The following is a 25,397-nucleotide window of genomic DNA, read 5'->3' on the forward strand; positions in this document are numbered from 1 at the left end:
TGCGAAAAGGGCAATACAAAACAACAAGAACAACAAGTTCCAAGAACAGTAAACAAAGCAGCATATCATTATCCATCAATTTGTCTTGTATTTTGTTCTAAACTTTGCATGCAATGGTGGATTCACTACTTTTCTTCTTCTATCCTTCCGAGCGCATGTCCTATAAATGACATGACTCGTTGCTGCCCTCTGACATCTTGTAGAGTATAGAAAAGAAAATGTACTGCGGTTGAGAGTATATCTTATGTGACATCTTATGTGAAAGTTATGTGGACATGACTGTGCAAGACGGAGTGGAACGCGGAAAATGAAGTATACCCAGGCCTTGAATGCCTTGACATGTACAGAAACACATAGAGTGGATGGTAAATGCTGCTTTGACGTTTGTGTTGAAGTGTCAATCACTGAGCAGTCTGCTCTCTTTGTTCTGGAAAACCAACACAGAGCCAAACTCTCGACTGCACCTGTCTCTCGAGCCTCTGGATGTCAAATCAAAGATTTTTTTTCGTCTTAAATAGAGAACTGCAGCTAAAGGCCTGACAGATTGCAGATCGTTCACGTCAGCCATCAGCTCACATTCGCCAGCTCCACAAAACCTTTCATCTCAGCGGGCCTTTATCAATCTCATCAACTGTCTGAACTTACACCACCACAAGAGTTTGAGCAAAGTTTGAACAGTCCAGCGTTTCTACGTAAAATATCTGCCATCACTTTGTAAAACAAGAATACACAAGATATTGAAGTTTTTATTTTATTACTGCATACTTGAAGATTAGAAAAATACTGACTGCACTAATAACTAAAGAAAGAAGAGAAACTAAATGATAGGGTGCTCTCTTAAAAACAAAAGTTGCAAGTGTATGGGTGGTTGCCAGGATTGTGATGAATTCGGAATTGTAGAATTGGTTCCCATTTAATTCAAGAGTGTGCATTTAAATTGAGTTGTCCACACCCCACAGGAAGCTGAATTAGAATTTGAAATGGAATGAAAGAAAGAGGAATTTACTGAACAGTAGTTCAAAAGAAATTCAGCACAGATTTAACCACTGATTTAATAATTTGCTTAATCAGTATTTTGTCTTGTATTTCAGGAAAAATACCTGAAAGTCTCTATGACATCTTGATTGGAGTTACTTCTTTGGTATGAGTCAATGGGATTGGTTAGAAATGTAATATCACACTTCTCCTCAACAAGCTGCATGACCTACGGTATCACACGTGGGTCAAGTTAAGCACCAAAGTTTAATACTTTAGCATACACTATGGAATGGATTGTCTTGGAGAGAGGAGAAATTGGGGATAAAAATCTTTTATGGAAATAGTGTTATGCTGAAGCCTGGAGGTGGCAGTTTCCTCAGTATTCTCTGAACCTCTTGCTGTCTTCCACACACACACACACACACACACACACACACACACACACACACACACACACACACACACACACACACACACACACACACACACACACACACACACACACACACACACACACACACACACACACACACACACACACACACACACACACACACACACACACACACACACACACACACACACACACACACACACACACTTATCTGTGCTCAATCAGTGCAGGAAGAAGAAAAGGCCCCTGGAGGCTGTATATTTTGGAAGTTTCGATTCACCATAAGAAAAGAGGAAAAACACTTGTTTATGAACTCAGCCGGAGCAGTGAAATACTGCTGAAGGGTTACAGCAAAAATGGATATATATTCTTACAGCAGCAGAACTTTAAAAACATTTTTCCTGCTTCAGGTTAACTCATAGTGAAGGTGAAGTGATTTAAAAGTAATACTTTTGCTCCAAGTATCAACATTTTTAAAACATGGATATGGAAGGAAATATGTCATGTTTTTTTCTTAGTCTTGATTTGTAAACTGACACAGTCTCATGAACGCGCACGCCACGCAGTCATGCACAGAAGACCAACGGCCAAGGTCAGGAGTTTTGTTAAATAATACATTCAATTTCAGTTTGTTTTTCACCAAAACCTATTGTATACCCCCAGAACACTTGTAATATATAGCATGTGTAGCATCAAACCATTCTGTGATACTTTTTTGTTTCCTTTATTAAAAAAGCTTGATGCTGGTTGCTGTTCACTGCCATTATGTGGACGAGCACGAGCGGGACATTTTTTTTTTATTCTCTTTTTGTCGTTCAAGAGGGGGATACGGTATTAGAACAACAGCAGGGTGAGTAAATGATTACGTAATGTTAATTTTAGGGTGAATTAACCCAAAGCAAGAGACTCTCCAAATAAAGAGCTGAATGGGAAACAATTTTTCATTGGGTCTGTCCAGAAACTAAAGATGAATATATATAGCGAACTGCACAGTTTTCCGAAAAGCATTTTCATTTGCTCACGGTGAACTGTCTGACTAGCATGCGGCCGGTGATAGCCAAGGTCTGTGCTTCTAAAGGGCAAAAGATTCAGAGTAACACTGATCAATTCAGACGAGTAGGGAGAGATGGGTGTCCCTTATTTTGCCACACTTAAGGTGACAAACCTCATTTTAAATGTGTGAGGATTTATTATTATTTTTTAAATATACAAATATGCAAACCTGTGTGTACTTTTTCATATTTGGTGACTTTTTATGAAAATTTTTGATTTGTGGGTGGTCCTAAAGGGAGGAATTTGGAAACACTGATAAAGCACTGACTCAACTATTTTTAACGGTTGCTAAACTAAAAAAATATAATCCAGCAATCACACAATGTCCCATCAATGTAGACCAGATGAAATTTATAATCCCTTCTGTTCTTTCTGGAGACCAATTCGTGTAGTCTTATCTATAATATCTTTAACATATGATTACTTTCAAGACAAAATTCCCACTATAGCCTCAAAGCAAAGACCAGGAAAGGTTTGCTCTTGTGAAACCAATATTTCAACTGATTAATCAGCCATTATTTGGCTGTTAAACTACAAAAAAATTATCTTAATAATTCTAAGCATTATCAGTATTTTGTATTGCTTGCGAGAAGAAATAAATGCTTTCCAAAAATTTTTTGCATTCAGTCTCGTCAATTGCATAACTTCCTGTTTAATAAAACATCTGAGCAACATTTGATTAGTGTGTGCCTCATTAGCTATTATTATAAGTGTATTAATGGTATTATCAAATACAGTTTACATGCCAATTTGAGGACCTACCGAAGAAGAAATTTTGAAGGATTATAAAAAAAACCTAGTCCCCTCAAATGTTGCCTGCACAGTCACTTGATTTAAAAACATCACAACATGCTCCAAACCTTTAAGCACAGATCAAAGAGAGGAGGAATATCTGAAACCTGGGCACCATTTTACTCAGACCCCAAACGCACACTCTATTCTGATTGAAAACTATAATCAGTCAAACATTTCTGTCAGTTCCTCAGAGCACTTAGATTTCCATCGCTCTCTAGGGCAAATTCTATTATACGATGGATATTAAGTCAATATGATCAGAAAATGAATGGCACCCTGTGTAACCCCAGCAAAGTACTCTTTTTATCCAAGATAGACAGAGAAAGATGAAATCACCCTTGATAGCAGTGCGGCAGCGTCTCCGTGACAGAACATGCTGTCTATGCCTGGACCGGCCCAGAAGTCTGTAGTAGTACCACCTCCTCCCCAGAATTCTCCTCACTGCCCCTGACATGCTCTCTGCGTCTCACGGCCTTCAGAACGATTGACTTCAGAAACTGCTGGAAGTCTTCACTTCAAAAGCTCCTGTTGAACTGAATCACAGCCAGTAGAGTTTGCATGTTCTACAGATCACTGCATCTGATTCTGCAAGTTAGGACTGCTCTTGAAATGACATGGTGGAGAGTTTTGAGAGAAAAGGGGACAAAGAAGGGGGGTGCCAACTCCTCCCCACAAATAACCTCTGTGATTTAGGAATGAAAACTACAGTGAGGTGTAAATTACAGTGCAAACATGCCTTGAAGAGCTCAAAAAATAAATATATTGAATGCATATATTAAATTACAGGGATAGTTCACCCAAAGGTGAAAATTCTGTTTACTCACCCTCACATTCTTCCAAACCTGTATGTTGTAGTTTTCTGTGAAACTGATTTTGATCTGATCTGATTTATATCTTGGAGCTCTTTTCAACTAAAAGTGCATATTGACACATCTGTCAAGCGGCAAAAAAATTACCTAAAACAGCATAAAAAACAAGTTAACCGTTTACAATAAGGATTCATTTAACTACATTAGTTAACATGAACTAATCATGTAAAATATTTCTAAAGCATTTATTAATCTTAGTAACAGGTGTGCTCGCTATACACCGATGAGTACAGAAACCAGTGACTTAAAAATGTGTCAAAATTTGTGCATGCTTTAAAACTAGGCATTAAAGTTGTTATCTGTGCATTAAAAGAAACAGATAACTTACATTTTGGTCTTACACAAAACTGATTTGGGGGCACTTTCATGGTAAATTTATGGTGGTTTTATGTCCTTTTTGTAGCTTGACAGAAATGCACACTAAGTAGTTCACATTTTTTTCCCATTATTGTTCTAAAATAAATGTATTATAGCTTATACTTAGCTATAAGGAATTCTGCATACAGGCTTACACAACTGAAGACCGAACAGGAGGTTTGTTCCTTCACACACCCTCAGTTAAAAATCCAATCTGTTAACATGTTTGCAGTGCTCTGACAAGGCATTTGACCCCCTGACCTCTAAGACAACACTAGCCGGTGATATAATGAGATTTACGAGCCTCACAAGAACATCTCACCTTCCTGATGAAATCCTTGTTTCTGAGAACCAAATGTCAATAACCTCTCAAACAGAGACGGAAACTATTTAAAAAAAAATGATTTATATGCACCCATCACAATAAAGGTTACTGATTGATGCAATACTGTACGTATAACAAACCACCATGCCGTTTATTTTTATATCTAGGCAGAACATTCAGCTCCAGAAAAACTTCTTTCTCAGAAACCTCATAAAATGACCCATTCCCTATTTCAAGTTCGTTTTCACTAAACCTAATAAATGAATATGCCATTTACACTAGCATTCAAAAGTTTGGAGTCAGCAAACATATATATTTTTTTAAATGTTTCACACTTTTGTAAATTTTCAGCATCATTAATCCAGTCTTCAGAAATCATTCTAATATGCTTATCTGCTGCTAAAGAAAGAATTCTTATCAATGTTGAAAACAGTATTGCTTCTTAATATTTTTGTTGAAACAAATTTTTGTTTAAATTTTTGTTTTCAAATTCCTGGATAAAAAGAAAGTTGTCATAATACTTACCCTTATGTTGTTCCAAACCTGTACTTGTCACACTGCTTTCTTCTATGCAACAAAAGCATATACAATAGTGATCATGAGCAGTCAAGCTCTACAAAAGAGACTATAAACGACTCGCTCACTATGTTCTAAGTCTTTTGATAGCTTTGTGTAAAGAAAAGACAGAAATTTAAGTCCTTATGCAATAACAATTGCATAATGTACCTCTCAAATGTCACAGATGCAGAGATTAATATCAATGGCATCAACCAGCATTGGTTTGTAAGGCCAAATATGGGGAGGGCGAATGGGTGCAAAGTTATCATATGGCCTCACAAGAGTCGTGGACCACTTTTATTATAGTTTTACAATGTTTTTTGTCCTTTCTGTAGCTTGACAGCCAAGAAAAAGAGTATTGTGAACACAGCACAAATGTCATACAGGTTTGAAACAACATGAGGGTGAGTAAATAATGACATTTTTGGGTGAACTATCCCTTTAAAACATTACTCAAACTTTCTTAACTCCAACAGCAAAATGACAAGCTAAAAAGTTGCAGATCAGCATTACCTGCCGTCGTCAGTGCTTCTCCGAACTTCGAGAGCAGACATAATTAGAACTACAAAGTTAAAAGATTAGAGGGAATAATTGAATAGAAGAAGTGCTAAAAATGTGAGAGTCTTGATCCGAAGCGTCTCTCGTTGAGTGGGAGCTAATGGATGGGGGGGTTGATGTCTTGGCAGCTCAGTGACAGAATATTTCTCCAGTGAGAGGAAAGAGATCAGGTCTGTTGCATTCTGGGTCTTTGTAGGAGGGTTGGTGAGTAATGGAAGGAGCCGGGGGAGGCGGCAGGAGCCACTTTCATTCTCTCCTGACGCTCAGACACTCGACCTCGGTGTGAACTTTCTCATCAAGAGAGGACGAGAGGATGAGATGGAGAGGCTGGCGTAAATCTGTCTGCTCGGCTTCTCAGAAGAGCTCTGCACTGGAATAAATGTGGGTAATAAGAGGTCTAATATTATTACCCATAGTGCAGTTGCTACATGCCACCTGAGACTCGGAGTCAAGCTAAAGGAGAATATAGAGGAGGGCCATTAAGTTGAGCTATGTCTGAGTGATGGACGCCTCTGTGTACTGATGCTGCCTGCTTTGCATGAAGACGTCAAATGAAATGTTTATCTCTCCAGAGATATAAAAGCAAACAGAAACAGTGGAACCAAACTTTTGGTAACCGTCAAAAACTCATAACGTCCCAACGTCTTGAAATATGAGTCATGGCATTCATTAGCCAAGTCACTGTCATTATAAAGTCAGTGTAAAATTGTCTTATGGTTCTAATTTGTCACTTAAGACAAAAATGATCCACCATAAATAATAAGTCCTCTTACAACATTTAGAGATGAAGAGACAATTAGACAATTAAGAGATCTCACACATAATGACGTAATCCAGCCAAGATTCATCAGGAGGAATTAACCTAGGACAGGGTGTGATTTTAACCATTAGGATAGGATTGGATCGAAGTAAGCTGTTTATTTAAATTATTAATATTTTTAATATTTTGCCCTGCTCATGCAATCTTGTACTCCAAAAAATTACTTCTTGATGAGTATTTAATTTGGTTTTAACTTGCAATATACGACACAAGTACCATGGGACCATTCTGTAAAACTTTTAATGCTTTGATACTGGTCCCTATTCACTGCCATTATATGGACAAACACGAGCGGGACATTTTCTAAATATTCTCCTTTTGTGGTCTGAAAAAGAAAGAAGGGCATACACTATTAGAATAACACAAAGTTGAGTAAATGGTTACTTTAATTTATATTTTAGGGTGAACAAACCCTTTAATTTTTTGTTATTTTAACTGGAAAATTAGACAAAATACATTAAAAAAATTAGATTTTTTGCAGTGTGGTTATGTCAACATGAAGAAGTCAAGAAAGCTACAGTCAGGGTTTGCACACCTTTTCCAGTTATCTGTGATTACTTGATAAAAAAAAATTTAAAACACGAATTAATAGAGATAATTGTTTTGGGCTGAGCATAACTAGAAAACCTCATACTACATGACGTTTTAAGACAGTATTCAACAAATATTTGTAGACCTAGAGGAAATCACAATTCTAAATTTTCCTTCTATTTCCAGGGAACCCGTTAAATTTAAAATATGAATTATGAAAACAAACATTATTATTTTTTTATTTTTTTAGAATAACATGCTCTAATGAATTATGCATACTAAGACAAGTAACACTTTAAGAAAGCAAACAGTATTGATTTCAAAATGACTTAAAGTGGAGGCCATAAAACAGAAGGAACTGGGAGTAAAGTGTCCAGTTTTATGTAAATCACCTTGACCAAATTAATCAAACAATTATTTCTTTCCATGATTCCTGCTTTCACCACACTCCTAAATCTTTACCTCTACTCTGCTAGCCCTTTAATAGGCACTGACCTATTACTAACCCGAGGTATAGGCCTACACATCAGCTTGCACACTAAACAGCTATTCAGCCTCAGAGCGCTGGAAGTACACTGCTGTAAATATCAGACTGACTTCAGGGAGCCGACTGACCAGTGTGCAGCCGGTAAATGCAATCAAGACATGACTTCAGCTCTCTGCCCTCGGGCCTGCTTCAGAGACTGCACATTTGAAGGGAAAAATGTTTGCATCCAGTGCCCCCCTCTGGACCAAAGTGGTAATAAAAAAAAGAGCTGGATGCAGTACCATTAGAGCATTCCCTCAATCATCAATTAAAGACAGTAAAAATAATACAGATAAATGGATATTAAACGTTAAGATTGACAGATAGACAGAACAACAGACAGACAGACAGATTTAGCAATATTCAGACAGAACAAACGAACGACAGACAGACCGACAGTCGGATAGACCGACAAACAGATAAGACAAGTAATACAGATAGATGGATATTAAACTTTAAGATTGCCAAATAGAATGATATACAGACACACACACACAGATAGACAGTAAAAAATAATACAGATAGATGGATATTAGACTTTTGACAGACAGACATAACAACAGACAGACATAAGGAATAAACAGACAAGGATAGACAGAGAAATATTATGATAGACAAACAGACAGACATAACGATAGACAGACAGATATAAAGACAGACAGACAGACAGACATAAGGACAGAAAGACAGATATAACGATAGACAGACAGACATTATGTCTGTCTGTCTATCGTTATGTCTGTCTGTCGTTATGTCTGTCGTTATGCATGTCTATCGACAGACAGACAGATATAGCATTATTTAGACAGACATACAGACAAAACGATAGACAGACACAGACAGACAGACAGACAGACAGACAGACAAGACAGACATAACGACAGACAGCCAAACATAACGACCGACAGACAGCCAGCCAGACATAACGACAGACAGACAACCAGACAGACAGCCAGACATAACGACAGACAGACAGCCAGACATAACAGACAACCAGACATAACGACAGACAGCCAGACAGACATAACGACAGACAGACAGCCAGACATAACGACAGACAGCCAGACATAACGACAGACAGACAGCCAGACATAACAACAGACAGACAGCCAGACATAACGACAGACAGACAAACAGACAGACAGCCAGACATAACGACAGACAGACAAACAGACAGACAGCCAGATATAATGACAGGCAGCCAGACATAACGACAGACAGACAGCCAGACATAACGACAGACAGACAGACAGACAGACATAACAACAGACAGACAGCCAGACATAACGACAGACAGACAGCCAGACATAACAACAGACAACCAGACATAACGACAGACAGCCAGACATAACAACAGACAGACAGCCAGACATAACGACAGACAGACAAACACAGACAGCCAGACATAACGACAGACAGCCAGACATAACGACAGGCAGACAGACATAACGACAGACAGGCAGCCAGACATAACGACAGACAGGCAGCCAGACAAGGACGTCAAGCTGCGGACAGGAACTCACGACGGCCACAGCTCAACACCACAAAATGCCAACATCTGAGACAAAATATGCAATAACTTGCTCTTCCTCTGAAACCACGTTTCTTTTCAGTTGATGTGCAATAGACGAACAGTTCTTTGGGCATTGTTTTATGAAATACACATAATGCTCATAGTCACTTTAGATGTAATATCAGAGTTAGAGTTAAGCCTTCGTGAGTGTATAGGGTTCACTGAAAGGTACATTAGGTGCTTAGTAGTACAGAAAGATTCTTGATTTTTTTGCTGCTGTTTGGAGTTTTGTATTTCAAGTTTTTGCCAGAATGGACTCCAACTGCCAAAACCATCAACCAATGAACACCCATAATGACATTCTTTCTGTGATGATGTGACAATGTGAATTAATGAAGCAATGAAAACTAGGAAAACAAACACATCAAGTGAGATGAAGTCTGCCAAAGAAACAGTGTTCTGGACACACTGGCCTAGACTGTTTATTGCTTTGAATGAGACTTAGAATGAGTCTAAAAATGATTGTGCAATTATTGCAATAATGCCAAGTTTGGTAAGAAACATTTTCAGTTACATTTAGTCCTTTCAACTTGAGAGTCTGAAGATACTCCATTCGTATTGTTGTTTGGCTGTGTGAGAACTATTTATGCTATTTTGGCAATCATTAAAAAACTCTCACATGAGCTGTACATGGCAGTTATTATGTAGCTCTGGAGAGAAGCTAGAACTACACCACAGCCTGACAAAAAAATAAATAAATAGAAAAGCAAGCGGCCAATGGGAAAGCAAGAAACATACAAACAGATTTTGGAACACCACATGAAAAAAACCAGATGCTGAAAATGACTTTGTCTCCACTACAGTGCAGTAAAATTAATATTATACAAACATTTAATACAGGGGCTTTTTTTTCAATGGATGGATGGATGGATGGATGGAATCATGGCACTTCATGAAGTTAGTAAAGAGAGTGAGCAGAGCTCAAATATAAGATTCAGTCTGTTTAACATTTGTAGTCACAACATAATTCACATTTCTAAAAGATAGATAATCTTATAATGATAAAGAATAGGTATCTGTGTTCAAACTTTTGAATGCAGGTTCATGAGCTATAGTGTATAAATCACTCAATTTAATAAAGTAAACACAGACCAATTTTCAGAAGGAGGCAGTGGCTATTTTTCCCCTTCCTTTAAGCTCACTGTGTTCTCATAGAGATTCTCCAGGATGAATATGAGGGGAGAAATAGCAAAATACAGATGAAAAGAGGCAATGCTTCCAGTCGTGCTGTGGTTGGTTTATTACCCTGTCAATGCACTACTGCCTGCCTATCATGTTCAGTCTGCAAATTGGCCTGAATGGGTGAAACTGGTGGAAACAGACTGACTAATTACAGAGTAAACAAATCACCCACTAAAATGGGTGTTCATATGGAACTGGAATGCAAATTTTACATTGGAGAAGAAAAAAACAACAACAGCAGAGAGGAAACTTTGCCTCCTTATTTCAGAGGTCTGTTACACACCACTAATTTTACACTTTACAATAAAAACTACTAGACAACACCAAACACTGAAGTACATTACCAGCAAATGGCGAAGCATCCTACATTAGGAGCTTATTATTATAACACTCCAAGTCTCCAACTTACAAGAAAGTGTTGACAGAGCACCAAATACTGTGCATTCAACTTGCATCATAATCTCTGAGACAGGACTTCAATCACTGAGTTACATGGGGCCTGGTAGTTTACTGATGCTCTTGGGTATTTGCCACTTGTAAGCGCTCCACCGCTCTTACATCATCTGGCCGTCCCCTGGAAAGCAAGAGGCCCTTGGACACCAGACACCATTAACATCAAGCTCCCTGAATCCCAGGCAGTCACGCTGCATTTCCTGCAGCAACAGTCAAACAAGCTCATGAATCTCTTCCCAGAATAAAAACCAGCAGTTTGAACCAGCACCAGCACCAGCAGTAACAGCCTCAGGGATTTCACACGTTCCATCTCTGTTTATATGGGCAAGAGAAACATATCTGCTGTTCATTTATCTCAAGAAATTACACAATCCCTGGGAAGACAATGCAGTTTATAGAAGCCCTTGTGTGAGATTTAGAAATGGATAAACACATTCCATCAGTTGTTCAATTGAAAGAAGATTCTTTCATCATTTTTGTTTTTTCTCTTTTACATGCAATGAAAGTAAAATAGCTGTTACACAAAAAAAATGCACTATAAAAGTATCAAATGGTCCATGCAACTTCATTTTCAATGCATGATGAAGAGCAGCTCAGACACTGCCAAATATTTTAGTAACACTTTAGTTTAGGGTCCAATTCTCACTATTAACTAGTTGCTTATTTGCATGCATATTACTAGAATATTGGCTGTTTATTAGTACTTATAAAGCACATATTAATATCTTATTCTGCAAGACCATATTCAACATCCCTTAATCCTGCCCAATACCTAAACTTATCTATATCTAAAAACAAATTTTTTTTTTTTTTTTTTTTTTTTTCACTGAGGTAAGAACGTCACACGGTTCGAGTAAATGATGAAATAATGTTCATTTATAGGTGAAGTAACTCTTTAAGGAACCGGCAAACAGCTGGTTAATTTCCATAAAGCAGATAAAATGATTTTTGGCAAAGGATTCAAAAATGCATTAAGACCCAAACTAATCTCATGTTCAATACAATCACGGCCACAATTGTTTTCCCCATGCTGGAGGAATCGTTTCCTCCATTTTTGCACTTATTTCAATTACAGAGAAGAACAACACAACTAAACTAATGGCTGCTGAAGAAAAGCCCAGCAACATGTTGTTCTGATTTGTTTGCACTTGAAGTAATTTTCTTTCGGGTTCAGTTCCAGCAACGATCTCTTGAACTTGTGGGATCTCACATGTAGCACATTTCTGGTTTGACCCAATTTCAATCTAGTTTATTCTACATGTTCAGAAAACCTTAATCATACGCAAGACAGATGTTCTCAAAGGGTTTTATCCCCTGCGATAATCAAGATTTCTGTGTTGCAACTACTCAATTTTGTATTGATGGTCTAAAACACGTTTTGCCTCAAATACAAAAAGGTGTAAGTACGTCAACAGACCACCCACTTGTTTCTGGCATATTACTTATCTGACCTAGTAGAAAGCCTTAAAGGCATATTCACCAAACAATCTGTCATCATTTACTCACCCCGTATCCCATTCCAAACCTGTATGAATTTCTTCAGCAGAACACAAAAGAAGATATTTCAAAGAATGTTGGGGTCCAAATATTAGACCTCACTAAGACACATTTCATTTAAATTATTGAATGTTAGTTTTCCAGTGAACTAGAGTACATCGCAATGCAACCAAAATTGCCATTATAATGTTATATTGTACATCTTCCAACATCACTACACTTTAAAAAAGTGTGTAAATTCCAGACTATAGGGTCACCAAATGAATGTGTAAAAATAATGTGAGGTTACCCAAAAACTCCCTGAATGCTGCTAATCGACAAGAATATACAAAGATAGCATCAAATATAGTTTGACTGAAGACTAGTTTCTGCTTACCAACTGCTAGTGTCACACATGGACTCTCATATAACCCTGAGATTAACTAAATGTATTAGTGTCAAGGCCAGAGCAGAATAGACTCCTCAAGAATCTCAGCACTTTCTGGCATGCTGTCTACTGTCCTTCAGTCTAATCTAAAACCAGAGAGCCTATCATCATCATGCTAGTGGGCACATGCACAATCTCAAATAAAAGCAGCCTTATTACATTAAGCTCAGGTGTGATGTTACTTCAAACAGGAAATACATCAAAGAAGTACATAAGTGGTCCACTTGTGTCTACAGGGGTCTTTTCCCTGGGGCAACCAGGGCAAGTTATGCTGAACGTGAGCACTCTAAATTATGATCTATAAAATGGGCCATGAGAGGTATTTATAACCCCTGGTTAGTGGATGAGGCTGCATTTTCAGACGAGCAATTCCACTGTAGCAGTCAAAATATTGTCAAATATCTGTGCTCAGCTGCCGATATGCATCCTGCAGAACATCTCGGCTGCATTGCTCAGTTGATTAATTGGACTTTGGCATTTCTCTTTTGCTTTGGTATGTTAATGAACGTCTAGCACAATGGACTCTATGCCATCAAAGAGCCATGGATAAAATATGCCAAACACCTGCTTGTTCCAACATATCCGCAGTCTCTGCCAGGGTCTCCATTAAACCCCCGCAATAAACAGACCCAGTGCTTCTCTGTCATTGGCAGTAAGTCACGATTTAAGAACTGAGATTCAAATTGTTGAATACAAATTGCATTCAGATTAATCACAGTAAGTCTGCAATCCTTGTGATTAACATGAGAACTGACAAACATGAGATGTCATATAAAATGTATGGGAATACAATTTATACATCTTATAAATTTATATAAAAATCATTATAGATTTTATATAAATAAATTACACATAAATATTTTATTTATATAAAATGTGGAAAAAATATATATAAATGTAAAAAAATGCAATCAATAAATAACATTTCTATTGATTTTTATAAATATTACATAAATATTATATCATAATTTAGTTGTAAATTATGAGAGAGAGAGAGAGAGAGAGAGAGAGAGAGAGAGAGAGAGAGAGAGAGAGAGAGAGAGAGAGGCAAAGGAAATAACAGTGGAAAAATATAAAATAACCATTTGTTTATCAGCAGATTATAAAACAGCAAGGTCTGCATCATAATTTTAGTTAATTCCTGACAGAACTAATCTATAATATATAATATATAAATTACATAGATTTATATAAATGAGATGATTTACATAAATTACATAAATAGTCTGATTTATGAATACACACACACACACACACACACACACACACACACACACACACACACACACACACACACACACACACACACACACACACACACACACACACACACACACACACACACACACACATATATACACATATATACACATACATATATGTATATATATAAATAGAATCTGGACTAGCTAGTATTTACTTGACTGGGGAAAGACCAACATTTGTTTAATTATTTGTAAAAGCTACATTTAAATAACATTTTTAAATAAGGAATAAATTCTGATCTCAATCTTCTCCTAAATTGTGCTGCTTTAGTTGCATTTTGGTCCAGCTAATGCAAATTCAAGAGTAAATGTTGGTCATATGGCGTTTTGACCAGTCTTGGCTGGATTTGGCCAGTCTTGGACTTGTTCCACAATATGGAAATTTAATGTCATAGCCAAATTGTTGGCTTGTGTGACTAACAGCCTTTGTCTAGTAAGAGTGTCATAAAGCAGAGATGGAAGAGATTACAAAAGAGGCTGATATGCAAAAAAATTATTCCTGGTAGTGATAGCGCATAATTGATGGTACTCTGTACCAATGAGTGTCAGCAAACTATGAAAACTAATCTCAAACAAAATAGCTATGACTGCGATTTTTCTATTACACAAAAACAAGTCGTCTTATAACAGCACTTACGTTATAATACCGGTTTCCTGGTACCATCTACACAAGTTTTGCAAGATACACAGAGCAAATCTCCCAGAATGCTCAAGGCCAGGGCAAGCCTATATTTAACTTTGCACAAGAAAAGTCTTGTTTGTGATTTCGGAACGCTGTCCTTTGCTCAGCTGTTGTCAGAGGTTGCCAGGAGACGGGATCAATAGAGGCACTATATCAGCCATCTCTGAAGCACCACAGCTTTTATAGTTCAAAGCCGGGCTTGGAATACCCTTACTTTAGAGTAAAACAACATCCGGACAAAAAAGGGGAGGGTAACATGGGAGAGTATGGAGAGAGAGAAAGAGAGAGAGAGGCAAAGGGAATAACAGCAGAAAAATGGAAAACAGAATAGGAACAAGATCCATTTGTTCATCAGCCGATCCTAAAACAGCAAGGCCTGCATCATAAAAAGTTAATTGCTGACAGAGCCAATATACACCCTCGGATTCAGAGTTCTGCCAGCCAGAGAATAATTCCCATGTTTCCACACACGTTTACTGGCTGTTTAAAGATTTTCTGCAGTGCATTTCAAAGATCAGGAATGTGACTCTGTAAAATGGATTAACACTATATGTTACACATTCAAACTGATTGCTGGAAGGCATATTTCACATCACTTTTATTAAATAAGGTATTAATGATTTTTTTCTTCTAATCTTCTTTTAGAAGGAAAAAGTAAATAAAATGGCACAAAAATTATTGCCTATCTTTTCTAAAAATGCTAGTTTGATCAGTCCACAAGATCATAGCGTGACCCATTTTATGATTCCGACTACTCCCCAACAACCTATGTGAGATTACATAACCAAAGTGTGGGCTTAGTGCACCATTTGGGATGGGCCTCGGATGTCCAAAACTTCCTGTTTGAGCCTGAAGCGTACGGCATGCTGTTTTAAAAGAACTAGTACTTCACATCTTTTTGGAGCCCAAAAACAGCTCCTTCTCACCTTGGTTGCCCATGGGGACATCTTAGAAATAGGCCAGTTTCTGAAGCAGGTCACCCCATCCTGTGAAGAGAATAATCAGAAACAGAAAGCACGACGCTCAAGCTGAAGGACTCAAGGATGTGTCCGGCTCTATCTCAGCTCCTTATCGAGATATACAAACAAAACCTGCCTGTTACATCCATCTGTGTGCTGTTTCGGCCTGCACACGGTGGTGGAGATTACCACAAGAATTCTAACACGCCGCTCAGGCCTGCCACAATGTGCGGCAAGCTGACCCTCCCACTTTTGGAAAGAAAGGAGAATGAAAGAGGCGGGTGGGGGGTTAACAAGAGGGACAGTGGTTACTTTTTTCCATTTTCATGAGCAGTTAGGGGCCTAGTAACAGCATTCTCTCTCTCTCTCTCTCTCTCTCTCTCTCTCTCATTCTGCACCACCATCTTTTGGGGAAACGAGCCCCCTTTGGAAATCTGAATTCCTCTGGAATGTCAGCCAATCAGAACGCAGGCTCAAGGGAATGTGTTATGGGAAGGTCTGGGCTCTGACACTTTAATCTCCCAGCGAAAAAAGTTCCAAAACACACTTTTTACAATGGCTTTGGATGGGTTTATAATCAATCAGTCAATAAAGAATATGTTTTTTTGTTTTTACTCTAGTGATTTATGGTTTTCTACTGAATATTACTACTTGAAATTAGTTATGTAGAAATGTATATATAATACATTTGTATCAAAAAAGGCTTACCTTAAAAATCCGTATCTATAGTGCTTCAAATTACACCAAATATAATTTACAATGGAAAACTGCTTTTAATTCAACTGCAAAAATCTGCCTGATTTAAAAAAAAAAAAAAAAAATTACATTTTTCAATTCTAACAGGCTCAAGTACACATCTTATTTGTTTTTAAAATTGGTAGGTCAAGTAAAAATAATATGGGGTCCGATCATTTGGCTATAATTTACCGCCTTAAATATATCAGCCTGTTTTATTTATCAGACTGGTTACGATAACATTAAAAAGTCACAATGTGGCCACTGATATACTGTATGCATCACTGCTAGACTTCATTATAAGTGTGTAACTGTAAATGTGTTTTCTGTTTTTTTTACAAACTGAGGGATTAGTAAACATTTACTATAGTAATGTGGATGCCAGGCATATTGTCCATTGACTCCATACACATAGTAAATAATCTGGAATGTGGATTTAATGTTTGGCATACTGAGCCATGTATCCAAAGAACAACGTAAAACCAGGCACCCAACATAGTGTTTGCTGATCGTGTGAAAAACGCTGGCTTTGGTGACATCTGTTTCAAATGACGAGTTAAAAAGAGAAACAAGTAAAAACACACATCAATCCAGAAAGGGGGATGGGTAAAACAATGTTTCCACAGTGATAAAAGCTCTGGCCACCGGACATCCTAGCAACAGTTACAACGCTTCAGCAATCTGTGGCTCAGTGGAGATAAAAAGCTCAGCTCACAATGTGCATTTGCTTTACTTCATGGCACCTAAAACCAGCTCTCAAGGGTTCATATTGCACGACTACAGCAATAAAGGACATCAAATTATCAGTGTCTGAAAGCTGTCTGGACGCCGAGACATATAATGTGCATTGGGCAGACTGGACTGTTAATGTATAAGGCACGTTTACTGCAACATTTGCTGTTCTAGCTGTAAGCATCATTATGAGAAAGCAAACTAAAAGAAGTGACTCTACTAATATAAAGTAAACATGTAACATACCATACCAATTTTGTTATTGTCACTAGTAGGGCCAATTGCATAAACATAGCTGCTAAGTTGAGACTGTGTCTTAAGAACTAGTCTAACCAACTAGCAATTAATTAGGGCTAATCAGTCTTACTTTTCAGATTTTAGACCAATCTACGTTTTTTTGTAACTGAAAAATTACAAAATCATTGCATGAGGGCCGGTTGCATAAACTGCTAAGACTAGTCTTACAAGTTGATCATCAATTTTTTTTTTCTTTAAAGCTACACTGTGTAATTTTTTAAGTTGATTCTTAGCAAAAAACACCATGTTCTTTCAAAATGATATGTGCTCATTAATGTGTAATTACTTCTACCAATGAATCAATTATTCTCGTAAGCGTAGAATCTGCCATTTAGAAAACATACGAGCGAGTCGCTCGACTGGCGGAAGCCATGTTGTGCATCAATCTTGAAAATACATTAGCCAAAGAGGGACATACCTGGAAATTCAAGCTTCGCCTTTCGCGTTTTTACACTCAGTGGCGAATGCGTGGGGGAGATTACTCGCGACTGACGGCAGGTTTGAAATAATACGGCCACCGTAGGAGTTAAAACGCCCATGGAATGGGAGGAGCTAAAAAGTAATATTCAGTTGTAGTAATATACAATTTCACCGCTACATGGGAGGAAATCCTACACAGTGTAGCTTTAAGACTGTTCATAACTGTTTTAAGTCAGTTACATTAAAACATTGATTGGTCTAAGTTGATATTAAAAAGTAAGACTGATTGCTCCTTGACTAACTGCTAACTGGTTATTCTTAAGACAGTCTTGGCTGTTTATGCAACTGTCTAATATTAGCTGAATTTAGCCACTTATTCTGAAAATTCTGCCTCACCAAATAAAAAGCCAAAATAAGCGACGCTTAGTTGCTAATGGTTGTGATAAAATATACAGTAAAAACCTAACAAGCCTAAATATTCTGGAAATAAGGCCCCGCAACTGTACATATTTTTTATAAACTTTGCAAATCCTTGTGGGCGTTACATATCTATTTGAAACGCCGCTGGGACCAATTAGTTAAAATACTATAACTCTGTTTTGTCACAATGAAATTGAAAGCTACTTTTTCAAAAGGTTAAATTGATGCTTTGAAATTGATGCTAATTATAGCTACTACTCACCATATTCAAGTAACATCCAAAAAGTCCCCAACAATGGTTGCGATCATAAAATAAGCTCAACAAAGAGACAAGTGACTTGACGTACAGTTCTAGTCTAAACATCCTACTAACTTGATAGAGAGCTGGGATTTGGACAGCTGCTGTTAGCAACACAAAGGCACTTCTGTGAAGCATGTGAGGTCAGAAAATTCTGTAAGATATATGACAACCAGCTGGGCCAAGTTCACATTCAAAGGAAATCTGACTTCCAAGTTCAAATGCAATATGCCCACATGGATTTATGATGTCTCACATGTCAAAGATCCTTCACATCTGGAATAAACAAAGAAAACACTCATTATTATTATTTATGAAATGGGATAAGTATGGATAGTGGAAGAGCTGTATTCAGTACATCTCTGAAACAAATTCAAAATTAAAAGACAAAAACGTCACAGAAGTGTCTCTGCAAATCTCTAACAATGACCTTATCATCGAGGTCCAGGATTTAGAGCCTGTTTCGCCCACCTACTCCTGATTCTGACGCATTTTACAGCTGCCCTTTTTCAAAATGTCCTTTGCTTTAATGGCAGCCATTCAGGATTTGGTAAAGGTCAACTTTGTGTTACTTAAACTTTCATTGGGACCAAGTTGTAAACCACAGCTGTAACTTCCATAGACCTAGAGGGACACATGGCTTGGTATAAAACAATCATTAAAGGGCATTACATTTTTAGTTAAAAACATGAATTTGTCATGAAAAATTTGATCTAAGTTCTGAAAACCCCTTTTTGACAGATATTTACAGAACCACAAAACATCTCTGTTCAGTTTATATCTGGATGTCTTATCCTTTCAAAAGCAGATATTAAGCCATTACAGTGTATCTTGAAGTGATTTGCCCTACTATAAAACAGGCATCCACAGTACTCCTAAAATATAGCCTCAATGCTATGAGAGAGCTCTATTGTTTAATCTTCCCTCCCGATAAATCTCAATAATAATTAATTATTTTAATACTATGCAATTAGGGGAGTGCTGTTCCCAAGTCTATGGGCTGAATAAAGACCCAGTTGACTACCCTCAATTACCAATTATGACTAAACTGGGATTTCCCACTACTGATAAAAAGCCTGAACATCCAGCTTACCAAAAGCATAACAATGAAATGTTAGAGAAGATTTTTCAAGCTAGCCTGGAGTAATGCTTCTAACTTTTATTCAATGAAAACAGATTCAGAGTGTACTGTATCTGTGATTTACTGTCACTGTTTATTTGTACATTAAAGAGGTCATATTCAACACTTTGTAGCTTTTCATACTTCTATATTTGTATTCAACCATTATCATTCTGACACTTACAATTAGACTACGTTTAAACTACTGCACATTTAAGACATCTATACAGTTTAAAAGTTTGGGATCAGTAAGTGTCATCTTAAAAAAAATGTATAATAATTGACCGTAAAGATTTTTTTACATTGTTACAAAAAATATTTAAAGCTGTTGTTTTGAACATTCAATTCGAATTCTGAAAAAATATATTCGAGTTTCTGGAAAAAATATTAAGCAGCGCAACTGTTTTCAACATTGATAATAATAGGAGATCATATAATAATAATTATAGCATTAATGAGCATTGCCATTTGCTACTTTAAAAAACATATAAAAAATATTGCCAATCCTTTAAAAAAATTAAAATTATAAGTGGACCAAAAATAGACTAACTGCATTTTAAAGCTGTAGTGTGTAATTTTTGCACACCAGTTTTATGAAACAAAATTGCACCAAAACAAACAAATAAAAAGACTGGTTTCTTATCATTTCCCTATTCGACAGTGACAATGTTCCTGTGTCAGGCCTGGGCTGCATTTCCCAAAAGCATCGTAAGCCTAAGTAGCTTGTATATAAACTATTGGCAGCAATAGTCTCAATGATCTACTTAGGCTTATGACGCTTTTAAGAACAATGTTTTAGTAATGCCACAGAGAGACAGAGTTAACGCTTTTTAGGGGAATCAACCCCTAAAAAAGTAGTTTTCTTATTATCTCTGCAAATTAAGCTGAGAAAGGAGAAAAACTACACGCTTCAGCTTTAACCAAAGGATAACAGGAGGTTACCATAAGACAAGCTATCCGGCTTATATGCCATAAATAATACAGTCCTGGATTGAAAGAGTAGAAATGTTTATTACTGAGTACATCAGTCACATTGTGTGTTTGGAACATAGCCAGTCCTCATGCCAGCGAATTAAATGGATAGAAGTCCAAAACAAAATGTTGCTAAACGTATTTCATGAACAAAAGCAGGACAATGTGATGCTTTGCAGTAACAATAGTCAAACAGTCATCAGTGGCACCAGCCAAATTAAACAGCAACAGGCCTAAACGCTGCGTAAAACACGGGGTGGGGCATCAGGAACAACATGGAGTAAATTATGACTGTATCTGACTAAAGGAGATTATGTCCATCTTGATATATCACAAGGATTATGTTCTTCACAAAGATTGTCACCATTCAGAGCCATGTCTGGGATGTTTAATCCTCAGCAAAGTTACAAGAAGGATTGCTTTGAGCCCAACATATATTTGCTGGATTTTTACAGGATTTTTTACGGATTTGGTTAGGAATACAAACATTCCTAACCAAAGTGAAGCACAAACAAACAAATCATACATCCCACCAAAACCAAATGTTTCAGATGGTTTCTCTGCTTTTCATTGCACTGGAGGTGTTTCCGAAACTTTTCAATCATAGTTCTTACACTAGTTACACATCTATTTGTATTCTCTATTTGATCTCGGAGCAAAAGAGCTCATTTAATGAATTATTCAGTGGCTCAAAACATTTTAAACTTGTGCTGAAATGCAAAATTCACATGGGTTATGCTGATGAATATCTGAACAATTCTGTTTGATTCCAGATTCCTGGGGAGAATTAAAAAGTGATGAACATGGCAGAGCATTTCCATGTCATTACCAACAAAATACTTTTAAATTAGCCTATATGAACCATAAATTACACTACAAAGATGTTGTACAGTAAGCCAACCCCTATGCAACTCAAATGTAGACCTAAAATAAATGCACAAGAAAGACAACAGTTAAAGAAAAAAACTTTATGGACTGCATGTATTCATCTCATGGGATAACTAACTATTTTATTCCCTTACCCCTTTGTATGCCTTTTAAAAGTCTCAAACAATTTGAAATAAATGTGGTCTGACAAGCTCTGAAAAGTTCATGACAGTTTGCTTAAAAATGAAAATTCTGTCATCATTTATTCACCCTCAAGTTGTTCCAAACCTGTATGAATTTCTTTCTTCTGCTGAACACAAAAGAAGATATTCTGAAGACTGTTTGTAACCAAAGAGTTGATGGACCCCATTGACTTCCATAGTATTTTTTTCCCCATACTATGAAAGTCAATGCTGCCCCACAACAGTTACAAACATTCTTCAGAATATCCTCTTTTGTGTTCAGCAGAACAAAGAAATTCATACTTGGAACAACTTGAGGGTGAATAAATGTAGACAATGTTATTTATTTATTTTTTGGTGAACCATCCCTTTAAGGGTCCATGACACATGCTGCGTTCTCGCCATGTCATAATTACTGTAAATGCATCTCCGTTTGCTTTCGAATCGCTCTCGCTGTACTTTGATGTCATACACCGATTGTCTGCACAGCACCACTTCAATTTGAACACACCTTAAACCTGCAGTGGCCACGTGGTACGAGTCGTAGCTCTCAGAAAATTACGAGTTTACACATTGTAATTACACGTTCAAGCATGTGAATGCTTTTTACAGTTTGGAATCGTTAAGGTAATTACGACATGGGGTGAACGCACCTAAATATCCCTCTAAAGTTCATCTCAGCCTACATGAGTGTCACATCAGCATGAACACAGACAGCAATAAATCCTTCAAAACAGTCCTGAGGGTGTATTCAGCCTCATTGAAAATACATTAATCAACAAAACTTCAACCAGAACTAGTTCATTCCTGAATACAATGGCGTAAATGTTTTCGAACATAACAGGGTTGCACACGTTTCATGGCAACATTTCAATGCATCTACTAATTCAACTTATCAATTAAATATAAAGTCATTCAAATGCTTCTGGTGCACACAGAAAGTTGAAGTAATAGGGTGTAAGTAATGGTTTTCAGTGCTGTTGGACAGAAAAGTGAACTCTTGGCCTGTTGTGGATCAAATTTCAGGTTTAACGCATGTCAAGTCTTCAGCCTGTCTTGATGTAACAGTTAGCCACCTGAGCGAACACATCTGTTGATGTTACAGTGTTTTCATCCGTTCAGTTAACGACAAACATGTTCTAAACCCTTCCCTAACTGAAAAAGACACATTTTAGGACATAATTACACAAATTCTGTAGATCACAGTTGTTAAAATACAAAAACAGCAAAAAGCGGACAAGCTCTAGCAACCTGCACTAATCTGTTTCACAGCCCCACATACACAAGCTCACATCACTGGCTCTCAACACTTCATGTGCTTTGTTAAAAGTGTATCCAAGTTCTCCTCTTACCATGGTGGCCGTCCAGCGCAAGTTTGTTGTCCAACTCCATAACTTCAAAGACAGGCAAAATCAGACATGCTCTCAGTGCCAGGGGAGGGGAAGACAGCAACGGTTCACGGGGAGGGTTCTCTCTCTGCCTCGTCACCCGTTTGCCAGAAGAGCGCTGCCTCCCGTGCAGCCTGCCTGCGCTCCGTTCTGGCTGGAGCGTTGCATCTGGCAGTCGGAGCAGATTTGTGCTGGGCTGAGCCACTTCTCTGGGCCCCACTCACTCCCACATGAGCGCCAGAAAGCTCTTAAAGACACAGCAGGGATTTTTTTTCTTTTAAATCTTGATTACTTGCGTTCTCTCTCTCTCTATGAGAGCATGCCTTTCTACCATCCTCTAGGTCATACTGCCCATTCATGTTATGCAGTGCATTGTCATGTTATAATTGTATAAAATTTTTTATATATTAATTATTAATTTAAGCTATTTCTAATTTCAATTTAGTTTAAGTTGATTCAAAATGAAACAAACTAAAATATATAAAACTTCATAAAAGCTATACAGGCATATCATAGACATGACACAAACACAGAACTAAATTACTAAAACGAACTAAAATTAAAGTGAAAACAGATTATGTAAAAACAAAATCTAATAAAAAATATTATCAAAAACTCTATTTCACTGCTGTGGATGCTATATGCAGTTTCTAAAATGAAAAACTGGCAATTTGTAAAGAAATATTCCAGGTTTTTCTTCATTCTTGCCTTTCTATAATCCAAATATCAAACAAAATATGTTTTCTTAGCAATACTGCTTTCATTGCTAATCAATTTATAGGTTTTTCTTTATTTTTTATAGATTTTAGTTTCACTTAACATCCTGATGTTAGCAATATTAGCAATAATTTGAATGAATTATTTGATGTCTTGTTCATTTTCTTGTAACTGTGTAAATAATCAAGTTATAATTAATAATAATAATAATATATAACAAAAAGTCCCTGGGCTTGACTGGAGCATTAAGGCTGGTAAATCTTTTCATAAAAATACTTTATTAAACAGAAAAAAAAAAAAGTTACAAAGTTCGAAAATGACTGCAGAACAATAATGACTAGAGAGAATCCAATTGTTCACATTTTGCACGTAATGAAACCAATATGGATCGGTATAATAGTCCATTCAGCACCAAATGATTCTATATCTATGCCTATTTCATAAGAGAGCTATTACTGTGTAAAGAGGGGACAAAAAACTTGTTTCCATCATACAACCTAATCTCACCCAAGTGCTCACAACTCATGAGGAGCATCAGAGGCCTTATTACTGTTTAAAAATATACTTTCTTCAAAACTGCTCACTCGTTCACTCAACCATGATCCAAAACAAAGTTAATGCTACAAACAAGAGCAGACACTACAGCACTTTACAGACTTCACATCCTGAATGAGGACAGAACCTGAAACTTGAAATCCGATCAGAGTGCAACATATTTCCAAAAATCCAATTTTAATCGGATTTCAAACCACATATGGATATCAAGTGCCTTACTCTTACGAGCTACGAAACAGATTAGGATGCCGCTGATGTACAGGGGTGTGTGTGTGGGGTGTTAAATGCCTGTGTCTCGGCGGGGGTGTGCAGTGTAAACGCACAGAGACATTTGCTGAGTCAGCAACAAGCTGTCAGTGTCTGACACCAGCATTAGCACAACGCTGAGCTGCGATGACACTACGGCTCACACAACAGAGCAGAATCTCACTGAGATCTGAAGAACAGTCTGGAATGAGATCTTTTGCCAAGTCAGTGTTTTAGGATTTACACATGAGCATACACTACCATTCAAAAGTTTGAAAATAACTACTTACTTTTTCAGCGAGGACACATTTAATTGATCAAAAGTAACAGTAAAGATTTTTACATTGTTACAAAATATTTATATTTCAGATAGGCACTGTTCTTTTGAACTGTATGTTCATGAAAGAATTCGTTTTTTTTTTTAGTAAATAAAATTTCACAATATTACTGTTATTATACTGTATATTATGCTGTATTTTTAGCAAATAAATGCAGCATTGGTGAGCATGAGAACTCTTTCATAAATAAAAAAAGTCTTATGAACCTCAAATTTGAAAAGTTAGTGTGCATAACATTTATGTGATGCTCTTGGGGGAAATGGGTTTCAAAGCATATTTTTAAATAGACTATTTTTTTTGTCAAAAAC

The 25,397-nt window shown here is 37.1% G+C and overlaps 1 protein-coding gene across 4 annotated transcripts in view; it reads right to left on the reverse strand.

The window, feature by feature from the left end:
* The window catches only part of dab2ipa (DAB2 interacting protein a), a 107,485-nt gene extending 84,051 nt beyond the window's left edge, over positions 1-23,434 (reverse strand). Inside the window, exons 1-2 of one of the 4 annotated variants that reach the window (XM_082188140.1) lie at positions 5,843-6,251; positions 3,557-3,753 (exon numbers count right to left, since the gene is read on the reverse strand). In XM_082188140.1, the coding sequence (XP_082044266.1) occupies positions 3,557-3,674 (118 nt within the window). In that variant the 5' untranslated portion in view covers positions 3,675-3,753; positions 5,843-6,251. Of the gene's footprint in view, positions 1-3,556; positions 4,939-5,842; positions 6,252-23,197 lie in introns of those variants that run through there. The other 3 variants (XM_082188142.1, XM_082188143.1, XM_082188141.1) reach the window with 3 other exon arrangements.
* Positions 23,435-25,397: the final 1,963 nt, after the last annotated feature.

This window comes from Leuciscus leuciscus (genome assembly GCF_965113295.1).
Source record: "Leuciscus leuciscus genome assembly, chromosome: 13".
In the NCBI taxonomy this organism is placed as follows: domain Eukaryota; kingdom Metazoa; phylum Chordata; class Actinopteri; order Cypriniformes; family Leuciscidae; genus Leuciscus; species Leuciscus leuciscus.